This window comes from Macaca mulatta, chromosome 15 (genome assembly GCF_049350105.2).
Source record: "Macaca mulatta isolate MMU2019108-1 chromosome 15, T2T-MMU8v2.0, whole genome shotgun sequence".
NCBI lineage: Eukaryota > Metazoa > Chordata > Mammalia > Primates > Cercopithecidae > Macaca > Macaca mulatta.
In genome coordinates, this window is record NC_133420.1 from 99118967 (window position 1) to 99136540 (window position 17574).

Genomic DNA, 17574 nt, shown 5'->3' on the forward strand with positions numbered 1-17574 from the left:
TCCGTGGGCCTGAGGATGCTACAGAAGTACCTCCAGGGCTGCTGAGTGAGGATAAGGAAGGTGCCTTTGCCTTCTACCAAAGCATCTCACATTCACTTTTTTAATACTAAGTATAATATTTTATTTGATTAAAGGGGCTCCTCTGTTTAAACAATGATCTCATTATCTGAGAAACCAGATCTAAAGCACAAGGTTTGTTTACGAAATCAATCCTTTAAGAAAATTAAAAAACATTAATAGGTTTGCCAAAAACAGAACAATTCAGATTCTTTTTTGTTTTTGAGATGGAGTCTTGCTCTGTCGCCCGGGCTGTAGTGCAGTGGCCGGATCTCAGCTCACTGCAAGCTCCACCTCCCGGGTTCACGCCATTCTCCTGTCTCAGCCTCCCGAGTGGCTGGGACTACAGGCGCCTGCCACCACGCCCAGCTAGTTTTTTGTAATTTTTAGTAGTTCGCCGTGTTCGCCAGGATGGGATGGTCTCGATCTCCTGACCTCGTGATCCGCCTGTCTCGGCCTCCCAAAGTGCTGGGATTACAGGCTTGAGCCACCGTGCCTGGCCACAATTCAGATTCTTAAGCCCTAACACAAAATCTCACATTTCACTTGGCAAACATGATTATTATTATTATTATTTTGAGACGGAATCTCCCTCTGTTGCCCAGGCTGGAGTGCAGTGGCGCGATCTCGGCTCACTGCAAGCTCCGCCTCCTGGGTTCATGCCATTCTCCTACCTCAGCCTCCCGAGTAGCTGGGACTACAGGTGCGTGCCACCACGCCCGGCTAATGTTTTGTATTTTTAGTAGAGATCCGGTTTCACCGAGTTAGCCAGGATGTTTTTGATCTCCTGACCTCGTGATCTGCCTGCCTCTGCCTCCCAAAGTGCTGGGATTACAGGCGTGAGCCACCGCCCACGGCTGTAAACATGATTTTATAAATTCTGGCATTAGACAAAGAATGTGTCTAATGATAAGCGGTTGGGCACAGCTAAAGAGGACAAAGATGTCATTCACACCTGGAATTGACTTGACTCGTCTCTGTAAGGACGAAGATCTTTTGTAGTCAGCTAAAAACTTGAATAAGTCTTCATCACTAAGGCGATCTCCTTCCTGCCAAGAGAAAAGTCAGAGTTAGTGTACATGCACCTTTGACTCTTGGGTTGGGGACCAACGATTTCTGGGAAGATTTTTACCTTTAAGTTTTATTCTCACAAGTCTTTCATAGAAATTAGGATTATAGGCAGCTCTGAAATCACTGAGTTCCACTTCTCATTAAATCTTTCTCAATCACTGATGACTCACTGTGCCTCGGCCTCTCATCAGTCCTTCTGGGATGGGGCTTCTGCTGCACTCTAAGGAAGCCTGTCTGACCATTAGAAAACCAGGCCAAAAGCTTCCCTGCCTATAACTCTCACCCTCTGATACCAGTGTTACCCCCTGGAACAATACAGAATAAGTTTACTTTCCTCTTCAAATGTTCGAAGGTGGAGAAAGCATCTTCCCATCTCATTTTCTTCACATTTGTCTTGAACAGGAAGGTGAAATATAAATGCTTCCCACCCCCACATATGCCCAAGACGGGTCAGGAACTCTGCCAAGGGACACATATGCATGATCTCCAATCCTTACAATGACCCAGTAAGGTAATTAGGTAGATATGTCTTATTCCCAATGAGACCATTCAGACTTGCTTAAGTACCTTGCCCTCCAAGGTCATAAGATTGGTGTATGCTGAATAGAAACCTTTTCAGACCCTTACAATTTCTATTATGTGGCACGGTGCACAGGCTCCCTCAGCATCCCTTTTGCATTTCAGTTTGTTAATGTAACCCCTTTAAATGCTCCATGAAGACTGTAGCTATGGAAAACTTTCCAAAACAGAGTCAGACCAAGTGAGTTTATTTTAAGTGTGGCAAAATATAACTAACATAAAATTACCATCTTACCTTTTTTTTTTTTTTTTTTTTTTTTTTCCTGAGATGGAGTCTCACTCTGTCACTCAGGCTGGAGTGCAGTAGTGCAATCTCAGCTCACTGCAACCTCCACCTCCCAGGTTCAAATAATTCTCCAGCCTCAGCCTTCCAAGTAGCTGGGATTACAGGCATGCACCACCACACCTGGCTAATTTTTTGTGTTTTTAGTAGAGACGGGGTTTCACCATGTTGGTCAGGCTGGTCTTGAACTCCTGACCTCAAGTAATCCACCTGCCTCGGCCTCCCAGTGCTGGGATTACAGGTGAGAGCCACTGCGCCCGGCCCATCTTACCTATTTCTAAGTGCACAATTCAGTAGTGTTAAGCACATTCGCATTGTTGTGCAACCAACCTCCAGAACGCTTTTCTCTTGCAAAAAAAAAAAAAAATCTGAAACTCTATACCCTTTAACCAGCGATTCCCCATCCCCTCTATCCCTAGACCCTGGCAACCATCATTCTACTTTCTGTCTCTATACATTTGACAAGTCTAGGAAGTTTTAACTCTTTTCAATAGTCTTGATGTTTACTGAGCTAACGAAGAGTACCATCTGGAACGGTCACGTTCTCTGAGCAAGCAGGGAGCCCTGCAAACGTGCACAGCAAGCAGTAGTGAAAGTGGCAGCTTGCACATGAATAGCCAGGCCAAGAAACCCTGAGATCCACCGGGAAGGAGATGTCCCAGCCAGACTGTTGTCATAGCTTAATGAATGGATTGGCCAAGATAGTTCAAATAGGATGATAGTTTGTATCATGAGGAACAAAACCTAATCCTTCTCTCAGTTAAAATAGCTGACATTCATTGAGCACTTACTGTATTCCAGGCACTCTAAAAAGAGCTTGACAGGTCTCATGTCACCTGACCTTCCTACAAGCCACATGAAGTTAAGTACTATTGCTCCCGTTTTCTGGCTAATGAAATTGAGGCTTCGTGAATGCTGTGGTTTGAATGTCCCCTTCAAAACTCATGGTGAAGCTTGGTCCCCGTGGTGGCAGTGCTGGGAAGTGGGGCCTTTAAGACGTGATTGAATCATGAGGACTCTGCCCTCACGATGGATTAATCCATTCACAGATTAATGGATTAATCTGTGTCATGGGAGGGGAACTGGTGGCTTTACAAGAGGAAGAGAGACCTGAGCTAGCATGCTCAGCCGCTTGCCATGCTCCACCTCAGGACTCTGCAGAGAGGCCCCGCCAGCAAGAAAGCCCTCACCAAGTGTGGGCCCTCAACTTCGGATTTTTTCAGCCTTCATAACTGTAAAAAACAAATTCCTTTTCTTTTAAAATTACCCAGTTTCAGATACTCTATTATAAGCAGCAGAAAATGAACTAAGACAGTGAGGTTAACTAATTTGCTCTCTTAATCACTGCATGTCCTCCTCCTGTGGGTTCCAGTGCCCATGCCAGTATGGGGAAAAACTCAGACACACTGTAATGTAAAGCGATACCTGCTTGAAAAAGCTGCTAACGCTCAGGGTGGAGGTTTTGAAGTTGGATCCAACCCCATTTTCCTCCAAGGAGAGGGCTCTTTCAGAAAGCCTTCTAGATTGGGCCAATGTCCTCCGTTCACCTACTGAGCTTCTTCCTTTAAGAAAAACAATTGTCATTCCAAAGGATGCCTTTCTGTTCAAATACACAGCAGTTATTAACTCTACAGTATATATGTTTAAAGTCACCGATCAGGAACACTGAATATGGCCATCCTTGTTTTGAATGAAAATGTCCTTCCATTGGCCCCTACCTTTCTTAGTCCTCCTGTTGATGTTCTTAATCCTCCTCCGACCAAAGGAGAGAGGCCAGGAGCAGCCATGGGCCCCTCCCACATGGAAATTAGGGTAGACCAGATGCCACCCGGCAAGAGTCCAGAGCTGTAGCCAGAACAGGGTCTCCTGATAAGCTTTATTTAGTCAGCCCACTGTTTGCTTTTCTTTTATTTCTATATTTGCATTCCACTGGGAGAGGCATGTACTCAAATGCCCCCGAAGGCATTTGGGATTGTGACCCAAACATGCAGGGGTCAGCCTGTGGACATTCTGAATCTCAGCGTTCCTCTGCTCTCATTATGTGGACCAGGCAGCAAGACTGAGTTTCTGCCTTGGGTGATCTGCCCAATGGGAATTAGAACCCCAAATCACACTCAGACTTGGGCTGGGAGCCTGATAGTTTACCCAGTTGTTTCTTATCCCTTTTTGAGATTTGGGTGGAGATCTTGTTGCTTTTATATTGCAAAAACTCATGGGTTCTGTTGTAAATAATCAAATTGCTTAGAACTAGAATACTTCCAACTCCTGTCTTTGAATATCTTCTTATCCTTAATTCTTACCATGACGCTGAATTAGAATTTCTTGCTGCCTCTACCCACCTAAACTTGCCATTCTGCCTCAATATAATAGACGACATCTTTGCATCTTCTGGTTGCTCCTTAAGAATCAGTCTCTGTTGTGAGGTTATCCTTGACCTAGAGAGGACCGAGGCCTCAGCATGCCCTATACCTGAATTACGTAGCTTGTCGTGCCCTCTAAGCTGTATACATAACTCTTATCAGTAAGTTCCTTGGGTCTACATAGATGACATTAAAGAAAGCTGTGGCAGGAAGATCAGGATGTGGTAACAGTGAGGTTTGTTATTGACGAACCAGAAATAACCCAGGAGTTCTGACTGGTGATTATGTACCAGTAACTCCAAAATAGCAGCAGCAATCACAAAATGTCCTTTCCTCCACTTCCCTGCTCAAGGTAGCATTTCAGAAGTGGCTTAAGTCTTAGCTTAAGGAATGCATGAAAAAATGTGAACACAGACTTATATATTTGGTGGATACAAAAGCATTTAGGGAAACAGAAATCCCACCACAGGTGATGTGGGCAGGTCCACTTGAAAACTTGCAACCCTTTCGAAAATTTCCACACCCAAGCAGTGTAGGAATGAATGATTCAGATCAAGGGTGAGATGATGAAAAAGAAATATGCTAAATAAACTAACAGTAAATAGATATTCTTTGGATGCCCATTTTTTCATTGCACTTGGCAAAGTAAACTTTAAAGAATTAGAAATTTTGCTGGGAAACTTGAGTTTTTTTCTTTTTTCTTTTCTTCTTCTTCTTTTTTTTTTTTTTTTTTGAGACAGAGGCATGCTCTGTCACCCAGGCTGGAGTGCAGAGGCCTGATCTTGGCTCACTGCAACCTCACCTCCCTGGTTCAAGCGATTCTCCTGCCTCTGCCTCCCAAGTAGCTGGGATTACAGGTGTGCACCACCATACCCAGCAAACTTTTCTTATTTTTAGTAGAGACAGAGTTTCACCATGTTGGCCAGGCTGGTCTCGAACTCCTGGCTTCAAGTGATCCACCCACCTCGGCCTCCCAAAGTGCTGAGATTACAGGCGTGAGCCACCACGCCCTGTCGAGTTTTGCTTTTTGAAGGCTTTGTAACAGAGGCTTTTTTATTTTAGGTTTAGGAATCGACCACGGTGTCTCTGCTTAACACACTACAGATGGTTACTACATTTTCTTGTTAAAGTTTTACTTTAGAGAGGGGGTGGCTACCAAAAATTAACTTATTAAATGTCATACTATCTAGAAAATCTTACTATAAGAGTATACTTAATCTTTACCAATGTTCATGATGATTTCTTTTGGAGATCACTGTCCAAATATATGTAATCCAGTCATAATAGTGTTTCATTCTGTTTATCTCCTTCTTCCTCTCCATTCCCCACACCTCACTGTGCCCCCAGCCCCCAACTAGTAAGCTGTGGACCTGAGCAGTCGCACACTGGGGAGCCCTCCCTTTCCCACTGCAGGTGAAAATCTTACCAACCACAGAGTCCACATCAGTTACCTCCCTCTCAAGGGTGGAGACATTGAAGAAGCTCGATAAGCTTATGGGTGCCCAGGCAAAGGGCATCCGGTATTTCCCCAAACGCTGGCAGAAGGATTCAGCTTGGAGTTTTAGTTTTTCAATCTTTTCTTTACTCTGGAGGCAAATGGAAAGAAACAAGCTGAAACAAGCATCAGCACCAAGTCAACTGCCTCCGACCTGAATATGACAGCCATCTCTAAAATCCAAACCCTACTGATTAAAAAGAGTAAATACATATCTTCCCACTAAAAAATAAAAACAGTGAATAGGCAGAAAAATGACGCACTCGGGCCAGAAGTCTAGCTGATAAGGAAATAAAGATTGAAAAACGAGGAGTTGACAAAAAGGCTACATTTAATTAGTAAAATACACTTTTAGCTAACAAAAACAAAAAGGGACTCACTACACCAGATTATCAATTCTTTTGGTGGCTGGCTATGTGACTTGGATTTGCATAAGACAATCTTGAAATCAAGTTTAGTTTATCATCTACCAAGCTCCCAAGTGAACCTGTTTCTCCAAAAGTTGCCTTGGAAAACTCCAAAAAGTTCTAAACAGTCTCCTAACAACTCCTTAGGAAGTTTACAACACTTCCAAGGTGTTCTTTCTGAGTTCAGAATAAAAGATAGATTTTTAAAAAATGCCTTGAGCTCAATATATCTTACCTGACATTTATGAGTCTGTGGAGTACAATACTAATAAGGTAAGTCTTATTCTAGAAAGGCCATTTTTTTTTTTTTTTTTTTTTTTTTTTTTTTTTTTTTTTTTTTTTTTGAGACGGAGCCTTACTCTGCTGCCCAGGCTGGAGTGCAGTGGCACCATCTCGGCTCACTGCAACCTCTGCCTCCCGGGTTCAAGGGATTATCCTGCCTCAGCCTCCTGAGTAGCTGGGAATACAGGCGTGTACCACCATGCCCGGCTAATTTTTTGTAGTTTTAATAGAGACGGGGTTTCACCATGTTAGCCAGGATGGTCTCAATCTTCTGACCTCATGATCTGTGTGCCTTGGCCTCCCAAAGTGCTAGGATTACAGGTGTGAGCCACCATGCCCAGCCAAGGCCATGTTTTAAAAATCACACTGGGAATCTTTGCAATTGCTGCTAAGAAAAGATATCCTTTTCATAGGCTCAACACCTATGCTGTGCTAATGAATATATAACGCATGGTAGTGACAGCCAATTCCCAGTTATTTGCATACCTGAAAGGGCAGTGGCCCGTGCTGTGGAGGAAGGCCAGGAGAGCTCTGGCACTGTTTAGTTTTGGGGTCTCCGTGGGCCTCCCAACCAGCCGAGTCAGAGCCTCAGAATGAAGACAACAGGGGGTGGCCTTACCCCAAACAAATTATATGATCAGACCTTGATGTATGTCAACATTAGAAAATTCAAGGATTTATTTCTCTAAAAAAATCATCATCAGGCTGGGCATGGTGACTCACACCTGTAATACCAACACTTTGGGAGGCTGAGGCAGGACAATCACTTGAGGCCAGAAGTATGAGACCAGCCTGGGCCACACAGTGAGACCCCATATCTACAAAAAATAAAAACTAGCCAAGCATGGTGGCATGTGCCTGTAGTACCAGTTGCTCAAGAGGCTGAAGGGGGAGGATCACTGGAGCCCAGGAGTTCAAGGTTGTAGGGAGCCGTGATTGCACTATAGCACTCCAGCCTGAGAGATAAAGGAAGACACTGCCTCAAAAAAAAAAAAAAAGAAAAAAGTCAGTGACCAGTTTCCTTTTCCTCTTTTATTGAATTACATTGTAATAGTGTCTTATATAGGGACACATTAGGGACTAAAGCCCATTAACTATTTTGTGTAACACTTCTGAAAATATCAGCTTCTTCTAAGATGTCTCCATTTAACAATACTCAAGTGACCATACCTTTCCACCATCACTTTCTTTGATAACCAGGTAGGGCTCTGCACAGTCTCCAATCTCTCCCTGCTGCAGGACTTTTTCAATCTACCAAGAAAAATAATATTAAAATAAGGCACATAAATTACATCCATATAAAGGAATCTATGCAACCATCAAAATTACATTTTATGACAATATTTGATGACATAGGAAGATATCTGTGATACATGTTTTTTGATTAAAAAGTTTATATAAAGAATAGCATATGATTTTATTTAAAAATTATAAAGGCATATTAAAAGGGTGACAGTAGATACACAGCAAATGCAGCAAGTGTTAATAGTAGTTATCTTTGTATGGTGGGATTATGTGTGATTTTTATTTTCTTCCCATTGCTTATGTGTATTTTCTATTTTAAACAATAAACATGCAGTATGTATATAATAAAAAAGGCAATAAAAGTTATTTTATAAAACAAAACCCAGGAGACATATGTAAGAAGTGGAAAGCTCATTTTCTTTATTATTGCTTACAATGTAAAAAAGAGATATGGTCTCTGTGAAAGAGGGATTTTGGACTAAAACCTTCCACGAAATGAATGCCTGAACTGAATAAATTATCTGTAAGTGTCGCTTTTGTAATTCCTATTAGGGCTAATTCTCTGGATTTAACAGACTTGGAAAGAAACTCAAAAGCATTGGGATGTGCAGCTTCTCGGTTTGCTAACTGGTTGGTAATAGGAATGAATGCTGGTAATAAGAATGAATGAAGTGTCTTCTGTCTTGCTTCAGGTAAAGTGACTGGCTGGGCAGCTGTCATAAATTTGGGCACCATATTTAAAAGAAAGACAAGGAGAAATTTGAAATATCCTAACTCTCTGCTCAAAGAAAATTTAACTTAGATGTTGAAGAGTAAAACCAGTGGATTTAGTCCTAACAGTTGAGATGATCCTTGAAGAAGGAATTTGGGTCAACATAGTCCAAAAGGGACACATACTTAATAGGTGCTGTGAGTTAGGCACAAAGTATTTAACAATCCCCATGATAAAGGGGTATTTATGGGGTTTCAAAGGAAGCAGCATGAGGCTACTCAATGAATATCTGCTTCAGGGAGGACTCCAAGCAGGAAGTCTCTCTTCTCATAAAAGAAGTTCAAAACCCCCTCCCATTGCCACAGCATGAAGAGAAGGCGAATCCCACTGAGAGATGCACCACACTGAAAACATAGGCACATAACACTTGAGCTAGAAACTGACCAGTATTCCTGGTAATCAGTAATCATTTACTCATTATTGAGTACCTTCTATATGGTAGCAGCTGGGGAGATAAGGTGGCGATAAACACTGCCCCTGTTCTCCTAAAGCTCATAGTCAGGAGCTTGTAGAACAAATTGGAAGGAAGCTAATTTTTCCATGAAGTGAATGGATTAAAAATGTGGTCTTTAGAATAAATTCTGAACAGAGATTAAGAACTTCTTAATTAGGACCCTGAAGCAAGGAAGGGGAAGGCCACAGCTTCATGCACTAGTAGTGTGTATCATGGAAGATACAGGAAGCAGGAGAAGTCAGATTTGACCAGACCAGCAGATACTACTGCCCTGGATGCAGTGGGTCAGGAGAACTCCAGGTACATCATGAGAAGGAGCTGCAGGCTGACATGAGAACCTATTGTTTGGTCCTTCATGATTTATGCAAAGGTGTGTAATGAAATGACTCCTCATAACCATGGAAAGTAGGACAAAGAAGCCTATCAGATTAACCTAAAACTTTTCTTAAGGGAAGAGACTACTTTCTGCTCTATTCAGAAGGGGTAGCATTAACACTTGGCATACCTATTTTTTTTTCATATTTAATAGCCATTTATTGTTTACCTAATTATGGTATGTCAGGAACAGGGTAGGTGTTTTTACATACATTATTTCAATTTTCTTCAAAACCACTCAGGCACAGGGATCACTGTCCAACTAGACTGAGAGACCAGACTTGCTGAGTTTGCTACAGCAAATGTAGCAAAATAGGAATTTGAAACCATTTCTTTGAATGCCAAGTTGTTTTTTAACTGGATTGTAAACTCTTTGAGATGGGAAATTTACCATTTGAAAGACTTCTAAGGTGCTAGGCTCTCTGCTTTGTGTTTTCTCCAACTATGTGGCTCTCACATAAGGACAGGCACATGGCAACTTATTAAATATTTAAATTGGCCACGGCATACCTATTTTTAAACAACTTTTGAAGAGTTTCCAATTCACTCCCATTTTCACTCTTCTTTCCTTGATTGTAAAACAAACCCTTTTTAAAAAAAAATTTCACAAAATCTTGAATTAAACCTTTAAGCAGAAATAATCCCTTAAAGTCATATTATACGCAACGCCTGAACGAGATGACGCTGCCTAAAATACAGCAAAGACCCTAATGTTCAGCCTGGGAATATAAACAAAAAAAGAAAGAAGACCCTCTTATCAAATAATGTCCGCCTGAATGTGCTAAATAGTTTAACACCATTTACTATATATTTAAAGGGAAAGAAGCAACAATGATGGCATTACGATAAAGAAAAGCAAAGAGAAAGCCATCCAGGGGCTGTCTTGTTGAGTAGATTTCAGTTTCTTCAATCTATCCAAACACTTTAGTATGTTTGTTATGCCAAATGAACACATTTATACGTTTGAAAATTTTGGAACATATGTAGTAAGTGATAGTAACCCATGGGTAACCACTGTTACTTGGCAGAATATGATGGATTAATCAAGAGGAAGTTATCCACTGGGAAGTAGGGTTTGAGATAAAATTTGGCTCTACAGAACTAGCGTTGGCTTCTTCCGTTTCCTAGGCTGACAGAAAATTGTGAACTTACCTACAGGGCTACCACAGTGGGCTTTAATTTTCCTGTATGTCTAAGTAATATTGCAATGAAAAAGAGACACATTAAAGTTTGACAACAATAGAACTGTCTTTTCAGCAATATAATTTTAACTATACTTTCTAAAAGCTTAAATAAGTTCCCTCAAGCTACAGTAACCTCTCATAATCTTTGTTATATGGTGTTAAAGAAGCTAGAATGAAAAGACATTTGCCATCTGTTAAGTGACCTCCAAGCTACCTGAATTATTTGGAATCCATGAGATCATGGGGCGATCACTCAGACTACAGACATAAAACACTGTACTAACGAGACAATGTTCCAAACCTAGGAGGCTGGGTGCACATGAAATCAGACACCTGAATTTGTTGTTGTGTTTTTACAATGTTTTTACAGCCAGGTGCAGTGGCTCACAACTGTAATCCCAACACTTTGGGAGGCCAAATGCGGGCGAATCACCTGAGGTCAAGAGTTCGAGATCAGCCTGGCCAACATGGTGAAACCCCGTCTCTACTAAAAATACAAGTTAGCCTGGTATGGGGTGGTGGGCGCCTGTAATCCCAGCTACTCGGGAGGCTGAGGCAGGAAAATCGTTTGAACCCGGAAGGTGGAGGTTGCAGTGAGCCGACGTGGTGGTACTGCACTCCAGCCTGGGTGACAAGAGTGAAACTCCGCTCACAAAAAAATAAAAAAATAAAAAATAAAGAGTCAATAAGACCAATTATCTGGCCTAAGATAGGTAAAATACCTGATGCTTTTTAACTTCTAATCAGTCATTTTGGTGTACAAGAAAGGATCTGGTTTTCTTATAACAGCAAACAGTATAGTCTAGAATGAAAGGCTCTTCTACTTATAATTGCCCCGTAGATTTCAACTCTCATTAGAGACAGTCTGTGACATGGTAAGAAGAAGAAGAAAAAAAAAAAAAAGGGAGGGTGAAGCTTGAAAACCACAGCCCACACTTCAAATTGTAAGAGCCTAGACTTGGGAACACTTAACTATGCATCTCCAGCACAACATGAACATCGTTAGGAAACTCTAGCCCAGAGATTTTGTTCCTTTCTCCACAGCAGCTTCTCTGCACCAGGTCACCGAGGGAACTCTCCTTAGTTAGGAGAAGGGTGCCCAAGATGTGCCAAGCTTTATTCTGTAGTCATGACTATCCACTGAGGTCACTTCACAGGTGAGGAAACTCAGATCTGTCTCTGAAAGACCAGGAAATTGCCAATGCCATTTAATTACTAGGTTGTAAAGCCAGGACTCAAACCTAGGTCAGTATGACTCCAAAACCTAGTCTTTCCAGTATCTGAAACAGTTGACTTGGAAGGGAAAAGGGGTAAATTGAGAAGGAAACAAAGCGAATCTCAGAGGATATGTGGACACATTCTGAGGTTTCGTGCACCCCAAACATGTGCTGGGAACAACGCAGCAATGAAAACATCAGATTGGGCAAATCAGATGGTGCTGAACTACCTTGACTACCAGGTAGATGTCTGAGGACGGGTAGGTGACGGAGAAGACTGCAGATCTCGCCTGACTTGATGCGGCCACCGAAGGTGTGTGAGCTCGCAGAAATCCTTTAAACTGGTCAGAGTTCAGGTCACAGTGAAAATTTTCTGAGATCTGTAAATGAGCAGCAAAGTGAAATACAAATTAGATGTGTTGTATTCATGGTTTAAACACATTAAAAGGAGCAAAAACACCACAGAGAAATTTTGCTGAAGGAGTAAGTGTAATAATCATAGACGTGGTTTAGGAAAGTGGCTGCTGGATAAATCTGATGAATGTTTTGTCACAATATCTAGGTATTTTGGAGCCATTTGAGAGATGTTCCTTGAAACATTTAAATGTTTATTAACCCACCAGTATTTCGTGAGTATCACTGATGTGCTAGTTAACTTCACTACAGAAGAGCAGGACCTCTGCCCTCAATTAGTTCACAATTAAGAATGAAGGAAGGACCAGGTGTGGTAGTTCACACCTGTAATCCCAGCACTTTGGGAAACCAAGGCGGGCGTATTGCTTGAGCTCATGAATTCAAGACTGGCCTGAACAACATGGTGAAATCCTGCCTCTATAAAAAATACAAAAACTAGCCAGCATGGTGGCACATGCCTGTGGTCCCAGCTACTTCAGAGGCTGAGGTGGGAGGGTCGCTTGAACCTGGGAGGCAGAGGTTGCAGTAAGCCGAGATGGCCCCACTACATGCCAGCCTGGGCAACAGAGTGAGACCCTGACTCAAAAAAAAAAAAAAAAAAGTGAGAGAAAATGCAAACATATAACTAACTACAGTAAAAGCAAACTACAAGTCACCACATGCACACAAAGAAGCATTGTGGAAGTTCCAGAGAGAGACAGGACATTTGCAGTTGGGTGACAAGGACAACTTTTCAGGGAAGCAGCACTGGAGATGGATGGGCTTTAGAAGATTCTGATAGGCAGTGGTGGGGAGTGATGATGCACCAGGGAGAGAGTACAGCACGGATGAATATCTCAGAGGCTTGAACGCTTGGGGGAAGCTTAGTTAACAGACAGTGGTCCAGCTTGACTCTGCATAGACTGTGGTCAGAGAGAAGGTAGAGGAACGCCATGATGAAGAAAGCCTGGCATGGAAGCTGAAGAGTTTGTTCTTAATGTTGTAGGTAGTGAATCTTAGTGAAGATTCTGAGCAAGAACATGATGTGAGCAGTGCTCCTAGCTCTCTTAATGTCATATTACTTAAAAGCCATTATATGGTTGGGTTCTCCCCTTCATCACCAAGAGAGTTTTAATGGAGAGCGGCTGCCCAGGCAGAGACTACATTTACCAGCCTCCTTTGCAATGAGGGGTGATCACGTGACTGAATTCTCTTCAATGAATTGTAAGCAGAAGCAATGTGTCAAATTTCCAGGCCTCCTCCATCCTTCTTTTCTCTTCTTCAGGGGCAGCAATGGCAGTGACAAGAGTGATTTGGGGAGGGCACATACTGAAGATGGAGGAGCCACTGCCAGCCTGCATTTATGAATGGCTGCATGGAACAAAGGGCTCCCTCCTCCTGCCCTGGAAGGTTAAAGAAACAAAGACAGCAACTTCTTGCTTATAAGCCAGTGGTTTTCAAAATGAGGTCCCCTGACCAGTAGCTTCAGCATCACCAGGGGACTGTAAGAAATGCAGATTCTCAGGTCCAACCTGGACTTACTGAATCAGAAACTCTGTGGGTGGGGCCCAGCAATCTGTTTTAACAAGTCTTCCAGAGGATTCTGATGCATGCTCAAGTTTGAGAACTACTGCTTTAAACCACTGAGTTTGGGGTTCTGCTTGTTTTAGCAGTTAACCTATCCTAACTAACACAAATCTCAGTTATTATTAGTATTTATGCAGGAGATAGCTGTTTCCTTAAATACAGAATGATTATGGGTAAAGAAGGGCAGAAGTGCCCATCCTACTCTGGATTTGCTATTGCTGTCCTCTTCCAGGAGTCACAAAATGACTAAACATTAAAAACACATGAGAGGTCTTGGTCACTATTTTCATTAAAAGCATACTACTGTTGGTGAGGTCTGAACTCTGTGACAAATTGAGACCTCTACCATGTAAGATGCCCTTCAGCCATGATGAGCCAATTTCACAGTGCAAAGAACTCTCAAACTGAGGAAGCTTTACATGCACATCCAAGCTCGTTAAAAATGTATTTAAATGGGTTTGTTCTATACATAACCCCATGTACTGACTATTTCATTCTTTCTCTATTCCAACCAGGCCAGCACCTCCAGTAGCCTTTCCCTCAAAAATTCTTCAAAGATCATAAATTATGTTCTCAGACCACTGCTTGAAAAATTGCAAAGGCAACAGAACTGGACCCATCAAAGATCATTTGCTTTCAAATCTGATAGCTTCTTGCGGCAAAGAAGATTTAAGAACATACACCCAAAGAATCATAAACATTATATGTGCCTTAGGGATGGATTTTTCTTTGCTTTCTTACCTTTTTCCTTTCTTTAACATCGTAGAGGGCAATGCTGGCAAACAGAGGCTCAATTTCAATCTCAAACCTATCATAGAAAGAGAAGAAAATCTATGTGGCTTTAACTTACATAATTTTGAATTTTCTGACAAATGCTTGGCTATATAAACTGGTTAAAATGTGAGCAGTTTCCAGAACTATTTGGAAAACTCCAATTATATCAGAATCACACTGGGACATTAATGGAAAATATGGGAGGTTTGTGAAAAATTCCTAATCATTTGAGATCATGGTGGACATTACAAAAGCATGGTAGATATTTTTGGGATGTCTCCCAAAATTGCTTATTGGCAGCGCTGCAAGAGAGAGTGGGCTGAATGGACCCTTAGTCTGATTCATCTTCTTATCGTTGTAACTACTGTGTTTTCAGAGGGTAGACTTTCTGTCTGAGGTAATGGACTTGTTCACATTTCACATTTTATTGCTAGGATAGTATCTGTTTCACAAGTGTAAAGATATGGAACCAACCTAATTGCCCATCAACTAATGAGTGGATAAAGAAAATGTGGCATATATACACTGTGGAATACTACTCAGTCATAGAAAGGAATGAAATAATGTCTTTTGCAGGAACTTGGATGGAGCTGGAGGCCATTATTCTAAGTGAAGTAACTCAGGAAGGGAAAACCAAATGCCGTGTGTTAGTGGGAGCTAAGCTACGAGTACGCCAAGGCAAACAGAGTGGTATAATGGACCTTGGAGACTCAGAAGGTGGATAGTAGAGGGGGATGAGAGATAAAAAAACTACATACTGGGCACAATGTACACTACTTGGGTGATGGGTGCACTAAAATCTCAAACTTCACTGCTATACAATTCATCTGTGTAACCAAAAATCACTTGTACCCTAAAGCCACTGAAATAAAAAGAAATTAAAGGATATTTTATTCAATTCTAAGGAATGGGGATTTCAGATAGCAGCAAAAGAAAAGTTCAATCGCTTTTCCTCAGAGTTGTAGTGGGACAGTCAGAAGAAGGCTGGGTTTCGATGGGGATGAATGTCTGGCCCTTCCTACCTCCATTACTGGGGAGTTGCTGAGTTGAGATCAGGGAGGAGATTGAGCACAGCGGATAAACACTGAGGTGCCTGGACCCCAGGAGAACTAGAAAGAGGAGCCTCATATTGGCCCTAATTGCCAATTCCCCTTGAAATGGTGAATCCCAAAGCACAATCCTGGTGCATTATCCGCCTTTAGTATCCTGGTGGACATCACAGGTGCACACGGAACACTGACGAATGTCTTCCAAGTTTCTCAGCTTCACGTCCCATAGCCTTGGATGTTACCTGCAGAGAGCCCCAGTCCACCATGACCTCAGACGTCATGTCAAAAAGCCATGTTTTGTCTCCAGGTACATGCGAGAGAATGTCTTCACCAATGGATAGCTTTGTCTCAAATAAGGACTTTTTAGAATAACATTTGGACAGAGTATGAGCACAGACGAAAGGGTTATTTGCTCAAATGGCACCTTTGGAAATGAGGCAATTTGGAATCATGGCAGACTCACAGGGCACCCAAGCAGAGACCTGGACTCTGTTACTCTTCTACCACCTGCTAATTCTGCGATCCTAATCAGGTTACTTACCTTTCCAAATTCCATTTATTCTTCTGCAAAATAAGGAAAGGATGCTTGCCTTTCCATTTTCCAGGCTGCTGTGAGGATCCTGTATGATGATGTGTGTGAATGTATCTTAACAACAATGCAGAGTAACAGTGCTTTTCACAATAGCCAAAAGGTAGAAGAAACCCATGTGTCCATGAACAGATGCATATATGAGGCCAAAACAAAATGTGCTACACACATATAATGGAATATTATTTAGCCATAGAAAAGAAGGAGCTACTGATACATGCTACAATATAGATGAATGTGAGGACATTATGATAAGTAAAAGAAGCCAGTCACAAAAAAACAGTTACTTTATGATTCCCCGTATATGAGGCACCAAGAGTAGTAAAACTCATAGAGGCGGAAAGTAGAATGGCAGTTGCCAGGGGCTGGGGAGTAGGGAAGATAAGGAGTTATTGTTTAATGGGTACAGTTTCAGTTTGGGAAGAGAAAAATTCCTGGAGATGGATGGCGGTGATGTTTGCAGAACAATGTGAATGTACTCACCACTGAACTGTACCTTAAAAATGGTTAAGATGGTAGATTTTGGCCAGGTGTGGTGGCTCACACCTGTAATCCCAGCACTTTGGGAGGCCAAGGCAGGCAGATCATGAGGTCAGGAGTTCAAGACCAGCCTGGCCAACATGGTGAAACCCCGTCTCTACTAACATACAAAAATTAGCCAAGCAAGGTGGCAAGTGCCTGTAATCCCAGCTACTCAGGAGGCTGAGGCAGCAGACTCACTTGAACCTGGGAGGCAGAGGTTGCAGTGAGCCGAGATTGTGCCATTGCACTCCAGCCTGGGCAATAGAGTGAGACTCCATCTCAAATTAAAAAAAAAAAAAAAAAGCGTTAGATTTTACGATATGTGCATTTTACCACCCAAAAGCCCAGTGTTGAGGACTTCTATGATTATTCTATTATTAGGTAATTGCACAGTAATTGGGGGCTTTCTTTCTTTTTTTTTTTTTTTTTTTGAGACAGAGTTTTGCTCTTGTCGCCCAGGGTAGAGAGCAATGGCATGATCTCGGCTCACTGCAACCTCCGCCTCCCAGGTTCAAGCAATTCTCCTGCCTCAGCCTCCCCATTAGCTGGGACGACAGGCATGCGCCACCACGCCCGGCTAATTTTTGTATTTTTAGTAGAGATGGGGTCTCACATGTTGTCCAGGCTGGTCTCGAACTCCTGACCTCAAGTGACTCACCTGCCTCAGCCTCCCAAAGTACTGGGATTAAAGGTGTGAGCCACTGCACCAGGCCAATTGGGGGCTTTCCTGTGCCTAGGCTCACCAGCTGCTGCCTGGCATGGTCAACCTATAGTTAATTGTGTACTCCCTACTACACAAAGGGCCTGAATATTGCTGTGATATACTTAGGTTGGTACTGAGTGATAAGTCCTCTGTGGTTCAGAGAAAGAAAAAGAGAA

At 42.2% G+C, this 17574-nt stretch overlaps 1 protein-coding gene across 8 annotated transcripts in view; it reads right to left on the bottom strand.

The window, feature by feature from the left end:
* Positions 1–17574, bottom strand: part of DOCK8 (dedicator of cytokinesis 8) — a 238624-nt gene that overhangs the window by 125154 nt on the left and 95896 nt on the right. For all 8 annotated transcript variants that reach the window (XM_077966188.1, XM_077966186.1, XM_015117845.3 and 5 more), the window contains 6 exons: positions 14503–14569; positions 12012–12161; positions 7705–7785; positions 5777–5936; positions 3416–3552; positions 1013–1106 (listed from right to left, as the gene is read on the bottom strand). In XM_077966188.1, the coding sequence (XP_077822314.1) occupies positions 1013–1106; positions 3416–3552; positions 5777–5936; positions 7705–7785; positions 12012–12161; positions 14503–14569 (689 nt within the window). The remainder of the gene's footprint in view (positions 1–1012; positions 1107–3415; positions 3553–5776; positions 5937–7704; positions 7786–12011; positions 12162–14502; positions 14570–17574) is intronic.